Here is a 20736-nt window from a genome sequence, read left to right as displayed (position 1 = left end):
GAGAACAGTAAGCCACCAGTTCCTGCAGTACTTGGTACAAAAAGGGAGGTACAAGTCAGCTTCTACAAAGCAGCAGAAACATTCTGATCTTTTAATAGGATATATTTTTCAGAAGGAAGTTCTGGGGAAAAAAGTCTTTCCTGAAGAAAGAAAATCACAATTAATAATATAAACAGTATTATTTGGTAGGTACTGGTTCAGAAACATCAGCTCCACATTTCCTACCAAAATTAGATTCTCAAATTTCTTGTTTTCCCTCATTTGTAGATATGCAGAAGAGGAAGTACTGAGGAAACAAAGTGAGTTGCACAGATCTTCAAATGCACAAAAAAATGATGTAAGAAAGTCAATGTAAAATGATGGAAGCTCCAAAAACACAAGTAACACATGAAAATGAAGCACTGAAAATAATTAGAGATCATTCAGCTAAGGACAGTAGATAGTATCCTCCTAGGTGTGCCACCAGGAATGCAGAAAGGATGTTTGCTTCTGTGATCCGTTCAAACCAAGGGCACAGCTCTGCTTGCTGGTTGCGGATGTCTTGGGAATAAAATGTGCTAACTGTGCTTCATCCCAGCATCCTGCTCAGAGTGCAGAGGCGTCTCTCCATGTCAGATGTTGGCTTCCTGTCATAGGCTTAGGTGACATCATGAAGGGAAATGGGAGGATAAAGGATGCTGGAGCTGGAAAGGATTTTTTTTTTTTCAATTTATGAAACAAAAGAAGAAAGGAAACAAACAGAGCAGCTTCTCAGCATGGCTCTTTGAACAAATATGTACAAAAATAATAAATAAAAAAATAAGTGGAACTGTCCCATTTGGAATACATGGTTGGCAGCTCAGCCTGCAAACATTACACTGAGTCACAGCCATGACTGGAAACAGGGCCAGGAAACACACACTGCTGCTGCAACCAGATATATGAACAGATTTGAAAAGGGATCTGTCAGTGCTGTTCTGCTGGTAACAAGCACAGCAAATGATTAGTTTCATCCACTCGCACATTATAGACCTTTTAATAGGAACCTGCTAAACTGAGAAACTCCAAAATGAAAGAAGGAAAACATTTTGCTTCTCAATTTCTCTAAAAAATATATTGCCTTTTTCTTCCCACTCTTAAGTAGGATTTGCTATGAATTGCAAATACCTCGTGGGGCATATTATTTCCCTACAGCCCCTGGGGCTCACAGGCAGAATTAAACTTTGATTTCTACATGCAGCTGTCCTTACTTTTACTGTCTGTCTGTACAGGCTGAAGCAGCAGCAGCTACCCAGCTCTCTGTAACAGGCAGGAGGATGGATCCATCCAAAGAGCATGGAGCAGCCACCCAGCTCTCTGTAACAGTCAACAAGAGAGATCCATCCATCTTTGGACAGATGCTGCAGCCCGCTTCTTGGGGCCACCTCACTTGCTTGTAATCTACTAAGAATTATTCTTCCTCCTTTTTTATTGTGTTTGTTACAGTCAAGGAACTGAGCAGAGAAGCATTTACCCTCCTAATCTCCCACTCGTTTTGCTGGCCTTACATTTCCATCAGAATATCCCAAAACAACAACAACAACAAAAGTTTATGAGGCCCTCAAATACATTTGTACATGCTACTTCTTAAAATTGTCTTATCAATTAAAAAAAAAAAAAAAGAAAAATCAGGTTATGTGGAAAATTCCATGAATTAATAGGTATGTATGTTTAAAAAAACTATCTATAATGAAATAGCTTGATTGTCTACTGCTCCAGCTGTCGGCTAGCCAGCGGGCTGATGCTTCACATTAAAAGATTTTACTTAATACTGTTCACAACTGCCAGCTGAAATTGGTTGGTTGAAGTTTCCACACCAGGTGTCCGCCTCAGGCAAAGATTTATTTTTATTTTTTCTGAAAATTACAGTTTAAAATGATTTGATGGCTTCTGAATATGAGGGTAGGAGAATTTATCAGCTCTTTTTAGCTGATGCTAAAATTGCTGCTGTTTCTTTCTTTTCTAAATACCCTCACATCTTTATGAGTGAGGACCTGGAATTTAGTTGGAAGGATGGTTTTGGGGTAAGCCAGTCACCATCTCTGTGAAAACCTGCTGCACATGTTACTAATATCAGGGGAAAAAAAAGTGGTTTGTGTAGATTCAGTAGGAACTGCTAGAGCCTGGGATTGAGCAGGACTCTTGCTGCAACTATAGTTCTTGGCTGTGCTGGAGCAGAAGCTGTCCAGGTTCAGATTTTATAACTAAGAACAAGGAGCCTGCCTCTCCACTACTTGCAGTAAACAAAACCTGCAGAAAAACAGCAGCAGGGAAGAAGAGGTTGTTACCTGATCTGAATGCAGAAGTAGAGAAGAAAATGAGTAGAGAGGCACAGAAATCCTGGGAACTCTGAGAGAATGGACTAGCAAGCTAACTCCATTGGAAGAGGGAAGGAAGGCTGAAAAAGGAGGGATTTGTTGAGCGAGGAAGCTAGTGCTGGGAAATGGAGAAGAAAGAAAAGCAGAGTGAGAAGCCATGGAACAGAATGGTGGGTGAGAACTGAAAATGGTGTGACAAGCCAGTGGGCAGCAAAGGGATTCTAATGTCAGAGAAGAGTGTCAGTGAAAAACAGAATCTGATGAAACAATTATGGCCTGACTGCATTGTAACATGCACATAATTGAAGCCATCAGCTTGAAGAGATGGTGGAATTTCTGTCATTTGGTAACTTCTGACAACAGCTTTACAATCTGAGCATGTATTTCATCATCCTTCCTTTTATTTGTAACAGGTAGGAGACCAACTGTGATAACAAAGACTTAGCTGTTAAATGATCATTCTAAGGACTAGCATAAGCAGAGCCTAGTTCTGGTCTCCTCTAGGTTCTGGTAGCAGTGAATGGGCACTTGTCACAAAGTGTAGGTATTTCCTGGGCAATCAATGTTGTAGTTACACAAGGTCCAGTGCAGCACCCACAGAAATCAACAATACTTGCCTGAGACTTTAAGCCACATTCTGCAACATGGAGCTATCTGGGAAAAATACTTAATAGCCACAGAATTAACAGCCTTTCTTCTAGTTTAAGTCAGTAAAACCAGTATCCGTCTACAGCTTTGGCTCCACGTTCACAGAGTTCTCATTAGCATCACCGAGTGCCAAGAACAAAGCTAATTCTAGCTTATTCTCTTGTGGGCAAGGGTACTCTCCTCCAGATAAGCTCCAGTCTGCTTCTGATGGGTGAGGAACAAGGTCTGTCCCTCTCCCACCTTCTGATAACAAAAAGACTGCCCTGCCCTCCCTATACACAATAGTCATAAATGTGGCTTTCTAAAAAACATGGTAAGAAAACACAGAAAACCATTACAGCTCCTACAGGACATTGCCACTGTTGCAAACTTTATTATAACTATTCTGAAAATCTTCTCTTTGCAAAAACCATTCCAACAAAATTATATGCTACTCTTACTGGCAACAAAACTGCTGGTTGAAGCTGTTATTGAAACTGGTGTGGTTTTTTAGAATGAGTTCCTAACAGGCAATTTCATTGTGTCCATGGGGTTCCAGATGGCTATTGATTATGTCTATATGATATATAATGCCACTATCATCTATTTTAAAGATTAAAAAAGAAAGTAGGCAGAAAACCCATGAACGCTGCCAGGCAGCATTAAAAGCTGAGGGCCCTCGTTTCCACAGAATGTGCCATATGGCAGTCAATATACCTGCCCTTACTCTGCACCACCAGCATTCCCGTTGTGAGTGAGGGAGTAATTCAGCTTCTGTTCTGAATCTCGGCACCTTTGCAGAAATGGACAGCAAGAACACCAAGTCTTTCTGCTAGCACTCTCTCCATAGGAGTGACTGGGTTCGTCAAAATGGCTTTTTTAACTGGGAATTATAGAGGCCAGGCTGCCGGTCCCAAGCACATGGCTAGTTCTTATAAAACATCCCAGAGCTGCAGTAATCATAGGAACCAAACAAGTCTCACTCATCTTCAAAGCTGTGCGGTGATGATGTAAAAAGAGCATTCAAAGCCAGAGGCGAAAGAGACATTTCTTATCTCTCATGCTCCATGTTTCTCATGAACTTTCTCAGAATATCACATGGAGACTTCCTACTGCCAAGGGTTCCCAGTCCCTGCCTATTCATTTTAAGGAAGATTTGCATTGTTGCTTACCCCATTTTCTTCTAGCGCCGCCAAGGGTTTATTAATGCTGTTGACAAACTTGTTGACATGCTCAAAGTGCTTTGTCATTTCTGTTGCTAGGACCATGTCAATAATGGCTTGGCGAAGGGTTCGATACTCATTCCTGTTTAAAGAAGGAAACAATTAAGAATGCTGGCTGGTTCACAAAGGGCTGCTTGCTAAAACAAGTCTGTCTTAAAGACTGCTTGTGTTGCTGAGAGGTGCCAGGGGAAGAAAGAATAGAAAGGCTTGGGTAGCCACAGAAGTGAGGGAGTCAGTGGGCAGACAAGACAGTGTTTGAGCTTACCTTTCCATGTTTTTAAATATATTGCATTTGTCATCCCGGGTGGTGAGCTGGAAAGCCAGGGCAGCATGATGGCTCTCCAGCACTGCAGTGTCATTGTAGAGAATTGCTAGCTCACTCCCAGCATTGCACAGGAAAGAATTTGTTCTTCCTGGGTGATCTACATCATGGACTGTGGCAGCAATAAGTGCGGCAACTTCATCAATGGGATCCAAAGTTTGCTGAAAATAGAAGGATGCTTAGTTTTCCTGACAGAAATGCTACTTTGTCCATAAGGGTTAAGCCAAGTTGCTAAGGGAGAAAAGCCAGAACTCTGCAAATCAGTAAGGGTCAGACATTCTAGTCAGAGCACTGGAAAATTCATTATAAGCTTTATTGAACACCATGTGACATTTTTCTCATTTTGTGCCTCTTGAATTTTGCCTTAGCCATACTTCTGATAAATTAATCAAATTAATGCAAAATAATAAATTAGTTTGTGTTTGTTAACAGCACATAAACAGCCTTCACTCAGTTAGGGTATTTGGCTTGGAAAAAAAACTAGTATTGCTAAAGCATATGCTATTTGTAGCAGACCCTTTCCTTTCTTTTGAAAACTGAGTGTGCCCTAATTCTATTCCATTTATGTGTTGGCTAGGCTTGTGATTTGTAAAGAATATTTCACATACCAGTGAAATATTCACAGTCCAGTTCTGTAATAGTGCCTTGGGCTAATGCAAATTCTGGACAGAATTCTTAATAGTTGATATCCTTAGAAAAATCCCACTGTCAGATTCAGATTCTCTTAGCATGGTGTACTCCATGTTTTCTGTCTAATTACACTGGTAATTCTTGTATGTTTCCTTACGTTTATTCTGTAATGAAATACAAAACTGTTTGACTTCTAAGGTTTTATACTGTGATGTTTTAACGGTGCATTAATAACACAGAGGAGGAAAAAGAACCAAACACCTCAGGAATCTTTACTGTTCATCCATTCTGAAACTAGTCTTTATTCTATGATTATGCTAGATCATAAATGCAAAACATTTTTGTTAAAATTTTAATAAAAGAGACAGGAGCAGAAGCATTTCCAGCTGAATCTGGGAGCAGGACAGTTAATTCAAATTAGCTTGAGTTAAGGTCCAAATTCTCTGCTCCCTTTGACTGTACCACTCACAATGCTCAGGTTTGGTAGATGAAAAGACCGTCCCTATGCTACCTTACTCTCTGAAATTAATGCAAAGACTTGACTTTGATGAAGCAAGGATATTATTCATTGAGGACTGCAAGAAGATTCTTGTGCAGAACAAGAAAAGACAAAGAAATATTTTTACCCTAGGTTCACAATTAAAATTGTCTGAAATACTGTCTCCTTTGTGTTTGCTTCTTTTTTCTTTCAGCTGCTACTCCTGGGATTGTATCTGAGGTATAAAGTTAGGGGAGAGGAATTGTAGAACAGGTTCTCCTGAGCAGGACAGACTGATCAGTGCTCAGTCTGAGATAGACCTGTGCAGCTGGAAAGTAGCGAAAACCTGGAGAACACTTGAACTGCAAGACCACAGCAGTGTATCCCAAGTTTATTTCCTGAGTGTGACATAACAACCTTTGAAGGGATTTACAGTACCTTTACCTCCAACTTCAGGTCAAGGATTCTAACTTTGTCACATTAACTCCTATGCCACTGAAATGGAAATGATCCTGAGAATATTGCTTCAGTTTGGAAACCAGAAAGTTTTCCCAGGCAAGAACTGAGTTCAATTTACTGAAGAAAAAATCTCAGTGTGAATCTGACAGCAGAACTGTGCCTTCTGTATTTAACTTAAGCTGAACTCTCTGGACAGTACAAAAGCAGCTGGGCTGTAACTCTGAGAAGATAAAAAGCAAATCTTGAACTTTGATTCTGCTCCTTCTTCTGTTGCAACATTTTTTTCTTTTGCTATGCCTAAGGAGGAATGGAAATAACATTTTGGAAAAGGAGGCGGCAGTCATGTTTCTGTGGCATCTGATTCCAGATCTTGTCTGTTTTTCATAGATATTCTTGGGAAAACCAGTTAAACCTCTGGCAAATAAAGGGCTGCAAATTTCTAGAGAAGTTCTATTCCCTCTTGGCATACAGTATATGAGTCAGCCTCTGGAGAGCACACTAATAAGATACAGCTCCAGGTTAAGAGACTACAGTTTTAATGAGCTGTCAGAAGCTTGTTTACAATCACAAATGTCTCAGCCAGGTGCCCATCACTAGCACTATCTTTAGGCAGGCCAATTCAGAGTAGGAATTTCCATCCAAAAATTTAACTTAGAAACATGTACTGCCATTGGTATACATGCAGGTACTGCTTTAATGTGCCTTCTCACACTCCAGTCTGCCCTCTGGGCGTGAGAACAAAGGCTCTTCTGATTTATTCTGGTTGCCAGTGGCTCTAATACACCAGTGGGCATTATGGTACAAGGAACTTCAACAAGTAATCTGTTTCAACACTCCTTCAATGCAGTCTCTTTCAGCCTCAGGGCATTTAATCCAGTGGGTAATACAGCTTTGGAAGCACTAAGCCTATATTGTTCCATGAGTTTTCCACAAAATTACCATCAAAAGGCATAAGAAATGACAATTGTTAATCTGTATCTGACCACCACAAAATAATTCAGTCATTAGCTCACCTACGTGAGAAAACTGAACGATGCCAGGAAGTTTTGTTGTAAAAGGAGGCTCTTATTCTCTCATCAAGAATAGCTCAATTCCTGTAGTGCTACGTAGTACCCATTGTTCCGCATACACTATATGGCAGATTCCAGAACTGATGTAAAGCAGTCCAGTTCTTTCACCTCAGAGCGGTCAAACTGGCTGGCACTAGGCAGATATTTGGGTCTTGGCATCTTTTCCGAGAGATCTTCCTTTAATCCTGACTGCACTTCCCACCTATACTGTTTCTTATAGCTGTGGACTTACCTTGACTCTTTCTTTAGACAAGAAATAAGCAGTGGCATGTAGCACATCTGCTGAATGGGTGGAATTATGATAGGAGTTGGAGGAATGGTAGTTAGCTTCAATAACTTGTAACCACGACCTCAGGGTTGATTCTGAGCAGTTCAGGAATTCACAGATTCCAAAGCGAGCAAATATTTTGAGACCCAGATAAACCAGAGGCCTGTGAAGAAAAATAAACAAAATTTTAAAACAAATGAGATTGAAAGGGTGTTACAGAGTGTGAATAGCACAACTCTATAAAGCTTTTTTAATCAAAGATGTGCTAAATCAGTATACAGACTTGCTTGCTACAGAACTTCAGAATCTTCTGCCTTCCTGTCACATGCCAGCTCTCAGAACGTGACAGTCCCTGACAGGTCTGAGAGCACTAAACAGGCTCTGTGTGCTGCTGTACTTCGTGTAGCAGCATTTTGGTACCTGGGGAGTCTCTGCTGGGTAAACATAGATTGCAGCCAAAACAAGACAAATCAGCATGTCCAGAATGCAGCACATGAGAAGAGGGAGCAGGTATTACTACTGCCAGTTTCCTAAGCCAGCTTGTTTACATTTAGGTTACCTACATCTACACCATACAGTGCTGCAATCACTATTCTTTCTGCTCTGTACACCTGCTCAATTTCTTTTACACCAGCCACCTGAAGGCTTTTATTGCTCACCGACTTTGCATGCAGTAAAGGATGAGGTATTTTGGAAGCAGATGAAAACAGGTGCTGGCTGGGATGTCACTGCAGTGAGGTCTCCCTGCATGCCAGCTCATCAGCACCATGCAGCACGGTCAGAGGTTTCTCCAGGGCTCTGTGTCTGGGAACTGCATTGTCTCCTTCACTGAGCTTAGGGTTAATGAAATGTCTTGGCTTTATCAGTTTGTCTGCTCAGACTTGAAGGCAGTACTAATTATCTATTTGTAGATGTGATCCATTGAAGATCACCTTAATTTCCTTAGTAAATGAATTGCCTTTATTTAAAGGCAGCAGGAGGCAATCCTAATTATTATACTTTTAGTAAGCACATAGGCAGCAAAATGCCTCTTTTGTCCTCCTTTGGTCTATTCAAATCAACAAGAACAGAGAAACCTCTCTGGTCACCTCATGCACGTTGTCTGAGATATAGAATTCTTTTACTGCAGTGAACATATTAAATGTTGTAAATTACAATGGCTAGATTAACAATTTTTTTTAAATTACTTTATCTATAGTACTTCATTAGAAATGAAAGTGTGTCAAAAGCAAAAACAAAACCAAAAAACTCTAATGAGATGATGCAAATCTCTTTACTTAGAAAGAAATTGGAAGTTAGATCACTTTATAAAGAAGAACAAAAACCTTAATGTTTTGGGCTCACAAAACCATAGACTAAAGTTGAAGTGTATATGTGTTAATGAAATGCCTTGGGATCTTGTTTTAAATATCTTTCAAAGCTCTTATGGATCTGGGATTTCAATGGAGGCTTAAGTTAGTCAATTTATTGCAGGATCTAGCCTCCAAAGTGGGCTAAGACAAAGCATGATAAATGAAACCAGACCCAGAGGAGAATTTTTGATAGACATCAGGAAATAAAACCAAAGATCTACGCAAGAGATCGATTTATAGCCATAGTGGGAGCTTTTGTTGCTAGTGATGTACAGACCATAAGAATTGCTGATCTGCTTTTGAAAACATCTATGATGAAAACTGTATGCTTTACATTTTATCAGTAAATATTCCTCAGTTACTCTTATACATAACACTTAGCCTGCTAAGATTTTAAATCAAAAGGCTTCCTTTAATCCCAGAGAAAGGCAATGAGAATGTTGCTGAAAAGCTGTACTCAAAACTGTTTGGGAATAGAAACTACCCAATTACACAGAGACAAAACAAAGCATGGTCTATACCAACTGACCAGATTAGATCAGCGTGTTGACTCTGTGTAGTTGGATGTAACTTGGATTTGAATCCCCACAAGACAACAATTTGATTTATAGAACTTTTCTATTTTTGAAAACAGAAAAGAAAAGCTTGTAAAATGGTGTTGCTTTGTTATTATACCATATCAAAGATATATCATCTTCAGTTAATATATTCCCACTGGGAATCTGCAAGAAATAGTGTGTGATGAAACAACAGATATTTAATGAGTTCACACATGGTGAGAAAATTTCAAACATCTGACTTTGAAAATAAAAGTAATTCAGTATGAAAAGCACAGGTAGAAAAATTTAAGAGCTGATTACAAGATGACTTCTAAGTCAATTTTCAGCAGCTTGTATTTATGAGCCCATAGTTTACTGACCTTTTATGAGTGGCAGCCTCAAGTTCAAAGATATCAAAATCCCAGTGTTCTTCATTTTCCATTGCCTGTGTTATCCGTGGGGGTATGTCATTGAGGGAGATGGGAGAGATCAAGCTGCCAGCGACCTGATGAGTTTCTGTTGAGGAATAAATCAAAACAAACAATGCTCATTAAAAAACAAAAAAAAACAAAAACAAAAAAAAAAACCATCTGATTGCGTTTTGCAGATTTTATAAATGTCTTTATATCTGAACATCTCAGGAGCTGCCAAATTAAGACTTACGTTTTGCTGACAATATGTATTCGTTCCCTGATAATCTTCTCAGACCGTCCTGTTCAATGAAAGATGAGAGTTAAATGCGGGGCACTATAAAAGAGGTCTGTAAAATAATGTCAACAAACAGTAGCACCATGACTTTAGAGAAGCCTGATTATGACCTCTCACAGTCATCTCAGCTGCCTCTGTTATGTATGCTTTACATGTAGATCCATAATGGCTGAGAAACTGCAGGCGGTGGGGTCTGTATTAACTCTGGGGGGTAAAGACTTGAATTTCTCAGGTGCAGACGGAATTACAGCCTCACACACACCCTTGTTTGGACAACACAGACATCAGGTCTGGCTGCGTGCCACAAACCAGGCGCTGTGTGTCTGTACATTTCCCATCAACAAACAGCAGTGGGTGGTGGGAGGGGATGGATGGGGACACACTTCTGCTCTCCTCCCAGTGCTGGCAGATCAGGTCACCACAGCAGCATAAGAATCTCACGATGTATGCTGGGATTGCAAGGCAACAAATAACTGTGGGACTTCCCTTCTATCAAAGAACTTATGCCTGTGTGCTCTCCAGCTCAGTGCCTCCTGGGTGTAAGTCTGGCATGGCGCCTGATGTGCAAGCTGAGCTGAAGGATTACAACTGACAGAATGATGTGTTTAATATTTACCTTTCAACTCATAACTGTGAATGTAGTGGCCCAAATTCTGCCTGCTCTTCTGATGTATACCAACTGTTAGCTACTGCACGAGTGTTTATTCAGACCATGATGTCAAAAAGCAGCTATTAAAAAACCCTTTCTGAACACAACTTACTATGTTATGTGCACAAAGCATAGCTTAAGGAAATGTGGATGCTGTATCTGAACATGCAATGTCTGCACCTACAGGAACTGTTAAAATTTTTGTATTTTTCAAATCCATAAGTAAATTAGTCTGAAGTTTTGTGATTTAAAATGGAGTACTACCATTATAATTGTCTCAATGACTCTTCAACTGCATTGCTATGGGACAAGTATTTAGAACATCGGATGCTGTGTATCTCTTAGAATCATACACTGTCTTTTTAAGAGTTGAAATAGCAGATGTAATTCTCTCTGGCAAATCCATTTGTGAAATCCAGGTGCCCTTCTCATCATGAATTCTGGGTAGCAGGTCAAATCCAATAACCCACAATTGCCTCTCCTCAGATACAGAATGTGAAATGGAATAAGATGATTCTGGGGTTGGAACTTGATGATCCTTGGAGTCCCTTCAACCCAAGCCATTCTAAGGAATATGATTCTGCTTTCAGCAGACACTATGTTGGAAAAATGGGCTGAATTACAAGTGGAATACACATGTATGTAAAGAACTAATAATCCATGAAAAGGAGTGGTCAGTTGAAATTAAAAACTGAGCATTGCACGAGTATTCAGCAGGAGCAAAGATTCACTTTGAGTCTAATGCATCATCATTTCTCCTATATATTAATGGTTAATGTAAGAATATATTTTGTCTCCTGCGTTAGTAAATTCAACTCTGTATAAAGCATTCTGATCTTCTGGAATTCTTGAAGCCTTTTTTTATGTTTCTCCTAATTAGACATTTGCTGGACTAATTTACAAGACAAAAAATATATGTAAATCGTTTCAAGATTTGAATGGATTCTGCAAATTTGTCTTGAGCTTGAAATGATAATAGCCCAGAGACTTCTCTGAAAGCTCACATCCCCTGATCCTTTTGTATTTAACACAGTTATTTTTTTTCCAGAGGAAGCCTCTTATATGCAACCTACAGACTAAAGGGAACACGTATCCTTAAGGTACAGGTAACATGAATCCAAATTCATCTAGTTATCACCAGGAAGGCCGCACTCCAGACTGAGAATTTGGGTTCATTTCTTTGCTTTTTCTACGTGCCCTTTGTTCAGTTTTTGGTACACTTCTTTTTCCAATGTTCCTGTTCCTTTTTAGGTAATATGATAACAAAATACATTACTTCTTCGGTCTTTTTCTTGCCTTATTTATTTAAACATTGAGTTTTGTGGAGTGTGGTTGTGTTTAAAATGTGAACATTCATGTTCTTAGCTCAAAATATTGATCTTTCCATGAATCCCTGCAAGTTCAAATATAATCCAAGGAAAAGCAACAGAAAGCATTTTCTATTCTTCTGAAAACACATACTGATTATTCACATACTTTTCATTCATTCCATTCTAATCCTAATTACTAAATATCTGTCTTTCATTCTCTTCCATCTATATCTTTCTAAAATGAAACACACTGGAAAAAGAAGAGTTTTTCCTTCCCACATCCAGTGAAACTAATGCTTCAAAGGACCGAGTCCACTTTATTCCAGAGTTACATTAATAAAATGAGGTCTGTGGGGAGAAAACACAAAAAAAATGTAGCATCTTATAGGCAAAGTATATGCCAGATGAGAAAGATCAGGTATCCAGGAACATCAGGCAGCAGAAAATAATCAATAGCTGTTTGTGGCAGCATGTACTTACTGTCATCAGCCCTCCCACGAGGTCACTTGTATGTGGATCCTCATCCTTTGTTCCCAGTTGTGGAGAGTACAGTTCAGTGGTTCTTAATATCTCCAAAACTCGGTCTAACGCTTCTGCAACTGGCATTGGACTGCTTTCTTGTGCAGCATTGATGATGTTTATTACCTAGTTTAACATCAGACATGCTTTGAATTCAAAAGCGATTTAAGAAAGAACAGACATTCATCAATTATTATGGAAAACTCATAGCAACTACGTGAGATCTGAACCTTTAATCCACGTGTGGGAGAATTAAAGTGAAAGGAATGTTAATAAAACACTGATTTTTGGTACTGGCTTTAGGACTTCATGGCCTTGAAGACAGCACTCTTTTTAATTACTTTCCTCTGTCCAAGCTTCTTCCATTTGCCTCTATCACTTTATGAAGGAGTCAATTTGTGACAAATCCTTGAACAATTCCAGGAAGTAGTTTACAAAGCATAAGAAGGAGGATCTCTTGTCACCACCTTCCCAAAGGCAAGAGTCCTTAAAAAGGGTTGTGCTGAGGCTGGCCACAAGGAGGGCACCCTGCTACGCAGCCTTGTGAGAACTCAGCTCAAAGCATCGGGCTGTTGACAGGCAGAAGAAGGGAAGAAGCTGCAGTGGAAGCCAGCACTGCCTTCCTCCTCCATCCAGATGCTGTGCTGGAGCCTTGTGCCATGGTGTTCCAGTACAGCACATCTGACAATGACCAGCAACAGTTGCTCATTACCTTGGTGATTGGTGCTTCAATAGTCATGGAATGTATCCTGGCCATAGAAGAGTGCCGCCTTTGTGAGCTGCCTGCATGTGACAAAGCAGAATCAGTACCAAGCTCAGCAACACAGCATGACAGCAGCTTTTAGCCAAGAGATCTGGGTTCATTTTCGGAATGGCTTACCCTGTGCTGCCCTTCACAAGTGATCCTGTATGCAGGATGCATACACATGCTGGTAATGTGGGAACACACAGGTGCGTAGATGCTTGCTGAACCATTGCTATCCAGATTAGAGATAATTAGCTACAACAGCCTGGCTAAATCACGGCTTTGGTTTTGTATTTAAACTAATTAAAATATTTAAGGGAATACTCACTTAAAAGATTATAGAGCTGTGCTTGCGTCTAACCTGGCTGGCACACGTAGGTAACAACTGCATTAGGTATTATAGGATACAAATACTTTTCCTGCCTGGTTCAACACGACAAGCCATGAGTCAGCTTTTACGCTGAAGTAAATCAGTGAAGCTCCTCTGAAGTGAAGATCGCTATGCCAAATTAAAACAGTAGAGGTTCTAGCCTCTTATTCATTGGAAATTGAAAAATAAATGTTTTATATCAGTTAGCAATTCTGGTTTTGTAGAGAAAAAGCCAAGATGAGATTTTTCTAGATAATTACATTGTCCTACCTACAAAATACAGACACATCACCGTTACTTTGTGCTGAGCACCTTTTTAGAAGAAGAATCAATGCTACTCCTGTCATACCAAGATATGATTGTATCCTCACTGCCATAGATCTCCTTCCACGCTTCACTACTGTAGGCTGCCCAGACAGCAATGGGCTGTGCTTAACAGAACTATGCAAGTATCCGCAAAAATTCTGAATGTGTGTCTCAGTTATCAAGGTTGGGGGGATATGATGAAGCACAATACCACACAGTGAAAAGAAAATAAAACTCTTAAGAAAATTATCTTCATATTTTTATCAAGAGAGGAGATAAGAAATGTAATTTCTTGTAATAATTTGTTAGGTTTAGAGTACTTGGAAAGTATTTCTGTTCAATCTTATTAGGTTTTCTATCCACACAGGAGAGAAGTTGACGGGCCTTGCATTCTTCAGTGGTTCAAAAAAGGTTTCAAATAGTTCAATAGATGAAAATTGAGATGTTCTATAAACATGAAGTTGTTCACAGATTGATGACTTGGTATTTTATTGGTGTCTAGGTATGTATGCACACATATATACTCATGCTTATCTGTATTTTTATGTGCATTTTATGCATTCATATAAAAATTTGAATATATAGGGATATGGAAAAAAAAACAACTGCTGGCTTAACATACCATCACTCCCTCGTGATGTTGTGGATCTGACATCTAGTGATCCTTTCCTCCTGTCTTTGTGTCTGGAAGTCTGAATATCTGTTGAGAAAATGACACCACCCAATGGCATAAGCACTGCCAAAGAAGTATGTGCAAGAAACTGAAACTCAGAGAAAAGATGACAGCAGCTGAGTGACACTGACCAGAAGGCTCCAGCAGACAAGGGCCAATGAAGGCCCATTTTTAAGCCCTCGCCCAATTACACTGCCACAAACCTAATCATGCTCTCTGACAGAACATGCCAAAGTGTCTGTTCAGAATGGATCTAATAGAGTGTGCAAGGAAAAGTTCTTCTCTTGACACAGTATAAGCATAGTTGTGAATACAGTTTGTGCAACACATCTGAATTCACTCAAGTAACAACTGCACATAGAACTGGTATCTGAAAGTACAGTACATGCTACCAAAGCACTCATTGTATCCCAGACCCCTTAAGGACTCAAACAAGTACAGCCTGTCCTACAGCACTGCAGTTAACAGGGACCTGTGGCACAGATGCCAGAGATGCAGTGCGGACACGTGGGATAAGGATGAGCAGTAGTGGTGGTGATCCCCATTTCCAACCACAAACAAATACTCCTCCATACAGTTAAAAGCAAAGCAAGCACACGTGCCACAAGCTATGGATCAGCCACAGCAACGTGCCATCTAGATGGCATCCTCAGTTTCTCTGATTTTGGTACAGGGATCCACTACTGAAACATGTCATCAGTGCAGTGACACCACAACACTGCATTTTCAAAGGTGGGTTGCTTTGTACCCCTTCTAAGAGAAGCGTGGCAGGGAGAGAGCTTGTATTTATTTTGCTGCCTTCAGAGCTGGATTCCCAGTTAATTGCTAGCTAAACAGTACTGTTCAGCCTGTCCTGTACAGCTCTGATTTTCAGCCAGCTCACAATAAACTGCCTTCTTTCCTTCCCCAGGTATATACTCCACTTAGTAAGACAGAAGAGATGTGTCATACCTGTCTGAGATTCAGCCTGAACACGTTCACATGTCTTCTCCGCCTACAAATCAGTATGAGAAATCCAGTTAGTCAGAACTTTTCCATTATTTTGCAGTATTTAGTGCTCAAGCCAAAGTAAGCATATCATCATTTTTACTTACCTTATTGTTGTCATTGCACAGTCTACTAATTGACACATAGTGTCTAATCTTTCTGTAGGCAAAAAACAGCGCGTTAATTCCCATCCAAACCTCAGGCTCTAATTCAGTGCTGATACACAAAATGGGTAATAGCAACAAATGAATATAAGGCAAATCCTGTTCTGACAGGAAGGCTCAGTGGGGAATGAAAAAAAAATAATAGCAGTTCTGCTGCACGTGATTGCGAATACAAAATAGAAACGTCTTTTTCAAAGAACTTCCCTTCCTCTTTCTCCTTGCCCCTCATGGATTCTTCTGGGGTATGATAGGATGTGTCAGGTATGATATAACTAAAAAATATTCATCTTGCAAGGCTAGCATATTAAGCTGAAAATATGTTTTCACTCCATTGATACAGAGAGCATGAATTACTTCCAAGGGATGAAATCAACCTGAAACACTTGTTTTTTTAGGAAGCAGCTGCATGAAGAAGCTGCATTCAACCCCTCCCTCATGACAACACACCTTCCTGAACAAGTATCTCAGCCAAGTGCTTTTAATTAACATTCAGGTCTCCTTGGAGGGCTTTGAAATTACTACAGCCAAGAGCAGGGGAGCACAGAAGGACAGTGCAGCTGAGCAGCAGAACAGAGCGCAGGTGGGTTCTGTTGCTCCCAGCACCCGACACAGACAGAGAGGATGGAGCACATGTGCTTCCGTGAGTATTAGAAGAATGAGGCACAAGTGTGCAAACCTGGATTTCTGGCTCCTTGCTGGGAAGAATTAGGAGAATTTCACTTTCCTTGTATACAGCATATAAACTTGATTTTACCCCTTGAATTAATGCAGAAGTCTGAGGCTCCCTCCTTTGCCTATGTCTCTTTTATACTCAGAAACAAGATAATCCAGTGCCTGCTGAGATGACTGAACTCAAAGTGAGCCCGCAGTCACACCCAACTCATAGCTCCAGCTGTCACACTTACCCCCCCTGTCCAACAACAGGTAATATCTTCACATTTTGTTGTATGCTATCTCCATTTTTCTTTTTCGCAGAGTACATTCCTTGCCATTCCTGAAAAAGGAATTCAAGTGGAAGGAAGTTGAAGATGCAATCAGCAGACCAAATACAGTGTTCTACACATTCTCCTTCATTTGGCAACTTAGAGGGGTCCAATGAAACAGGACGAGAAGATATAGCTTCATACCTTTCTTCAATGAAAACTCTTGTACAACACAAACCTAAGGGATCGTTCTTAAGGGTCACAAAGGCAAAGAATACATCAGAGGAATATTTGACAGTAAGCAAGCAATGTGATGATAATGTTGGTTCAGGTGTCACCTCTCTGAAGGAATGTGGGCCCACATGCACTTGGCAGTCCTTCTCCTGATGGTACCAGGAGCTGCTGGAGCCCCAGCACGTGCCCTGCAGGAGGACAGCCCACAGCAGAGCTGCTGCAGAGGCCAAGGAGCACTTGCATGTTCAGTGAGGGGGAGGCCCTGCACCCACCATGCAACACGTGGTGGGACATCACGTATCAGTAGCTAGAAGTGCCTTGGGATCCTGGTGAATTTACTTTCCGTGCTACCTATTCAGCCTCAAAGTCTTTCAGAGATTTATCCTGGATTTTTTGAGCAAAAGAGCTTAGAACATCTCCTGGATTCTGCCTTCCACCTGCTGACCTCCCCTCTAAAAGCACGCCAGTCTCAGGATAACACTGAAGCAGACAATTTTTGCAGTATCAGATTGTTGCTGCCAGTATCACTGTATTATTTTTTTTTAATAAAGCTTACAAATGGAACAAAAAGAGAAGGCAGAAAGGAAATTTTCAATTTGCAGAGAGAAGTCATTTTTCTCCTCTAGAAATGAGACGTTTCTTTCCAGTGTGGAGTGTAAATTATTCCAAAGCCTCATCCTCTCTCTCAAATGAGACTTAGCAAATGACCCTCCCCCCCTTGTTTCAGACATGCTTATGAGTGTAATATTGTTCTGTGACTTCTTTTACTGAGTGGTAGCAGAGCCAGCAGGCTCCCCAACAGCCCAAGGTCCCTCCACCAGCACTGCCTGCAGGAACATGGCAGCAGGCAAGGTTTGCAGCCTTGCCTACATGTATCCATCTCTAGAGTAATTGTTACTGATGGTTTTTTTTGGTGTTTTTTTCTTTTTTTCTTAAAAAAGCATCAGATTTTGATCCGGGCAGCTAATAACTACCAAATGATTAATAATTAATGCAATCCATCTCACTTATTAACAATGCAAACTACCCGTGTCAACTGCTGTCCATCAGCTTAGCTCAACAGACCTTTGCTCACATCCTACAAATGCACATGAAATGCCTTCCCGAGACACCCAGAACCTATTGCCTTACACTGGACTGACAGACCTCACAGCAGAGCAGGCCAGAGCACGGGCACGGACAGAGGAGTTTTGCATTTATGCTAATGAAACCAACAAACACAGAGCTGCAGGGCAACAGGCTGCACAGCAGAGAATACCAACAGCTCTTCCAAAAATCTGCCAGAGAAAAGCTCTGTGAATAACAAATTAGGAAGCAGACATAACATCTCTGCATGAGCTGCATGAGGAATACAAATGAAGATAAGCCAACCTCACAAAATTCAATGATCTCATAATTAGAAGTATGCATATCAATATTTTCTTGACAACCAGGATGAGGCAGAGATGAGCAATCAATTCCTAACTCAGGTAATAAAGATGGAGTATGCACAAAAGGAGGAAGGCAGAAGGCACAGATTGGATAATTATCGCATTGCAAGCGTGTGCTTTTCAGGACAGGTTTGGTTATTCACTGATGTGCTCCCCCTCATCAACAGAAAGATTTTTCAACTTGTGAACATCTACAGCCTGTGACACTGTGGTGGGAAATGCGAGAAGAAAAAGGCCAGCAGAATTCTGAAAAAATAAAAGGTCCAAGCCAAGGTCCTGCTGCTCTGTTAAGTTCTCACAGAGATGTTACTTAAACATATCTCAGAACAGCATATGGTCTTGCAGAGCCTGGTGGCAGTCCAGCAGAGAAGAGCTGCTTCCCAAGGCGTGCTGTCCATCAGCCCATCATTATGGACGTGTTGCAGCAGCACAAACACCGCCATCGGTCACTTCTGTACCACCCATCAGGCTGGCTTCGAACGCAGAGTAAGAGCCATGCACAGGACAAAGATAATGGCTTTACCCTTAATAGAGTGCGGTAGGAATCAATGCTGCGATTTAAGACTTCATTCAGAAGGCTCTGGTATGCATCTATCCTCTGAAACCATTCATTCAAGCACTACAAGGAATCATTCCGCCTGCCCTGTAAATCTGGTGCTTCTCAACCAGACAGCTCCTTCTAGAAATAGAGCAAAAATAAGCACAATGTGCCACAGAACCAATCACACACAGCTGTCCTGCCCATCACGGCACAGCCTGGTGCAAAGACAGCCCACACCCACCACCAGGGCGGAGAGAATCGCACGTCTGGTCTGACGTATTGACAGCCCTTATCTCACTTCAGGACAAGTGAAACTAAGGTAAACAGCCTTGTGTCGATGTGCAGAGCTCAGGGAAAGCAAGCAATGCTGTCAGAAGTAGAATTATACATTTCACCTTAATAAATGTAATCTGAATCACAAAACACTGAAAAAGCACAACTTGTTTTGTAACTCAGGTCTGGACAGGCCTGACGTCCCAGTAAGGTGAGCTTCTTGCAGATGACGGGCAGCTGCAGTAACAAGAAATGAGAGCACCATCCTGACCCAGCCATCGCTATTCACCATCTCTGAGGGTGATGCCTATCAGTTCTTGTTTGGATATATGGGACTTGCTCACAGCGTGAAGTCTGCTGGCACAAGAAGGGAAATGCTGGGTTCATCTTCCGAGGTTCCATTTAAAGACAAGATGCAATTTTTCCACAGCTCAGCTCTTCTAACGATCGCCAAATCTTACTTTCTATTGTTTTTGTTAGAGTACCGTGTTTATTCAAAGCAGAAGAACTAAACCTTTTAAAAGAAGAGTATCACAGAACACAGCTGGCTTTTTTGGCATGCTATAGCCTACAGTAACCAATATATAGTTTATTATAATGGGAAGCAGATTTTTAAATTAGGATATAAAGTAATTGCGAGCCTCAGAGCAACGGACCAAATCAGAGTGACCCAGATAGAAGTCAGGCACCTCTGAAAGTGCTGTAGCACCCTGACACAACTCAATTCAATCTAAAGCACCTTCAGAGGGATGGAGTATTTCAAAGGTTGCACCACACAGTCAAATTCTACTTGCAAATACTTCCTGTAATAACTTCATTTGTAATTTATTTTTCTAGAAATGCATAAAAGTGGGGCTACAGGGATTGCATACTATAAAACGTTGCAAAGGGAAGTACAAAAACCTTGCAAACAGGACATATCCACTTGAAACAGTTTAAGCTGTTCCAGACAGACAGGTTTGAATAAGCAGTATTTCATTAGTCACCACGGTTGGAAAGTCCTAGAGCCAGGAGTGAAATATGTTGCAAAGAAATAGATGGATTAGGGTTAGATTTTTATCATTCATGGAGTGAAACACGTTTCCATTATTAAAGACATTTTTATCAGCACACTAAATTATTAAACCTTTGATCACTTCATATCTTGAGAATTGATGCTGTGGTTTTAAAGCCTGACATGTCTAACATATCTGAATTATAACTTAATATAATATAGTATAAATACTCCCTTCTAAAATCAGTTTTGTATTACACACATTTACTGAAACACTTTGGGTCAGGCAACAGAGGTGCAAGGCACCATGATCCCTAGCAAGGTCTGTTGCTTGGATCTCTTTGAAAAGACCAACACACACAGAAATGAGTGACACGTTCTTGTTGAAATGCACGTGCAATCTGTATCCAGAGTGCAGGTTTCTTAAGGAATGCTTGTGTTAGCATCTTGATTTACACAGTGGGACTCACTGCAACTTTGCATCAGTGCTTTTGCATCATTGCCTGCTTACTCAGAGCACCGTGCTTCATTTTGCCATCTCCCCACACACAGTCAGTAACACAGTGCTTCCAGCAGGCAGCCAGCACGACCTCATAAGCAACCCAG

The 20736-nt window shown here is 40.7% G+C and overlaps 1 protein-coding gene across 7 annotated transcripts in view; it reads right to left on the bottom strand.

The window, feature by feature from the left end:
- Positions 1-20736, bottom strand: part of PDE8A (phosphodiesterase 8A) — a 111219-nt gene that overhangs the window by 4701 nt on the left and 85782 nt on the right. For all 7 annotated transcript variants that reach the window (XM_085234054.1, XM_085234057.1, XM_085234060.1 and 4 more), the window contains exons 10-20: positions 16641-16729; positions 15679-15730; positions 15536-15578; positions 14534-14611; positions 13203-13273; positions 12452-12616; positions 9968-10016; positions 9685-9820; positions 7378-7576; positions 4452-4669; positions 4136-4268 (exon numbers count right to left, since the gene is read on the bottom strand). In XM_085234054.1, coding sequence (XP_085090180.1) covers positions 4136-4268; positions 4452-4669; positions 7378-7576; positions 9685-9820; positions 9968-10016; positions 12452-12616; positions 13203-13273; positions 14534-14611; positions 15536-15578; positions 15679-15730; positions 16641-16729 — 1233 coding nt within the window. The remainder of the gene's footprint in view (positions 1-4135; positions 4269-4451; positions 4670-7377; positions 7577-9684; positions 9821-9967; positions 10017-12451; positions 12617-13202; positions 13274-14533; positions 14612-15535; positions 15579-15678; positions 15731-16640; positions 16730-20736) is intronic.

The sequence above is a fragment of the Meleagris gallopavo genome, chromosome 12, assembly GCF_905368555.1.
Source record: "Meleagris gallopavo chromosome 12, MGAL_WU_HG_1.1, whole genome shotgun sequence".
Classification (NCBI taxonomy): domain Eukaryota; kingdom Metazoa; phylum Chordata; class Aves; order Galliformes; family Phasianidae; genus Meleagris; species Meleagris gallopavo.
Note: the sequence above shows the minus strand (reverse complement) of the source record. Positions and strands in the feature narration are given on the sequence as shown.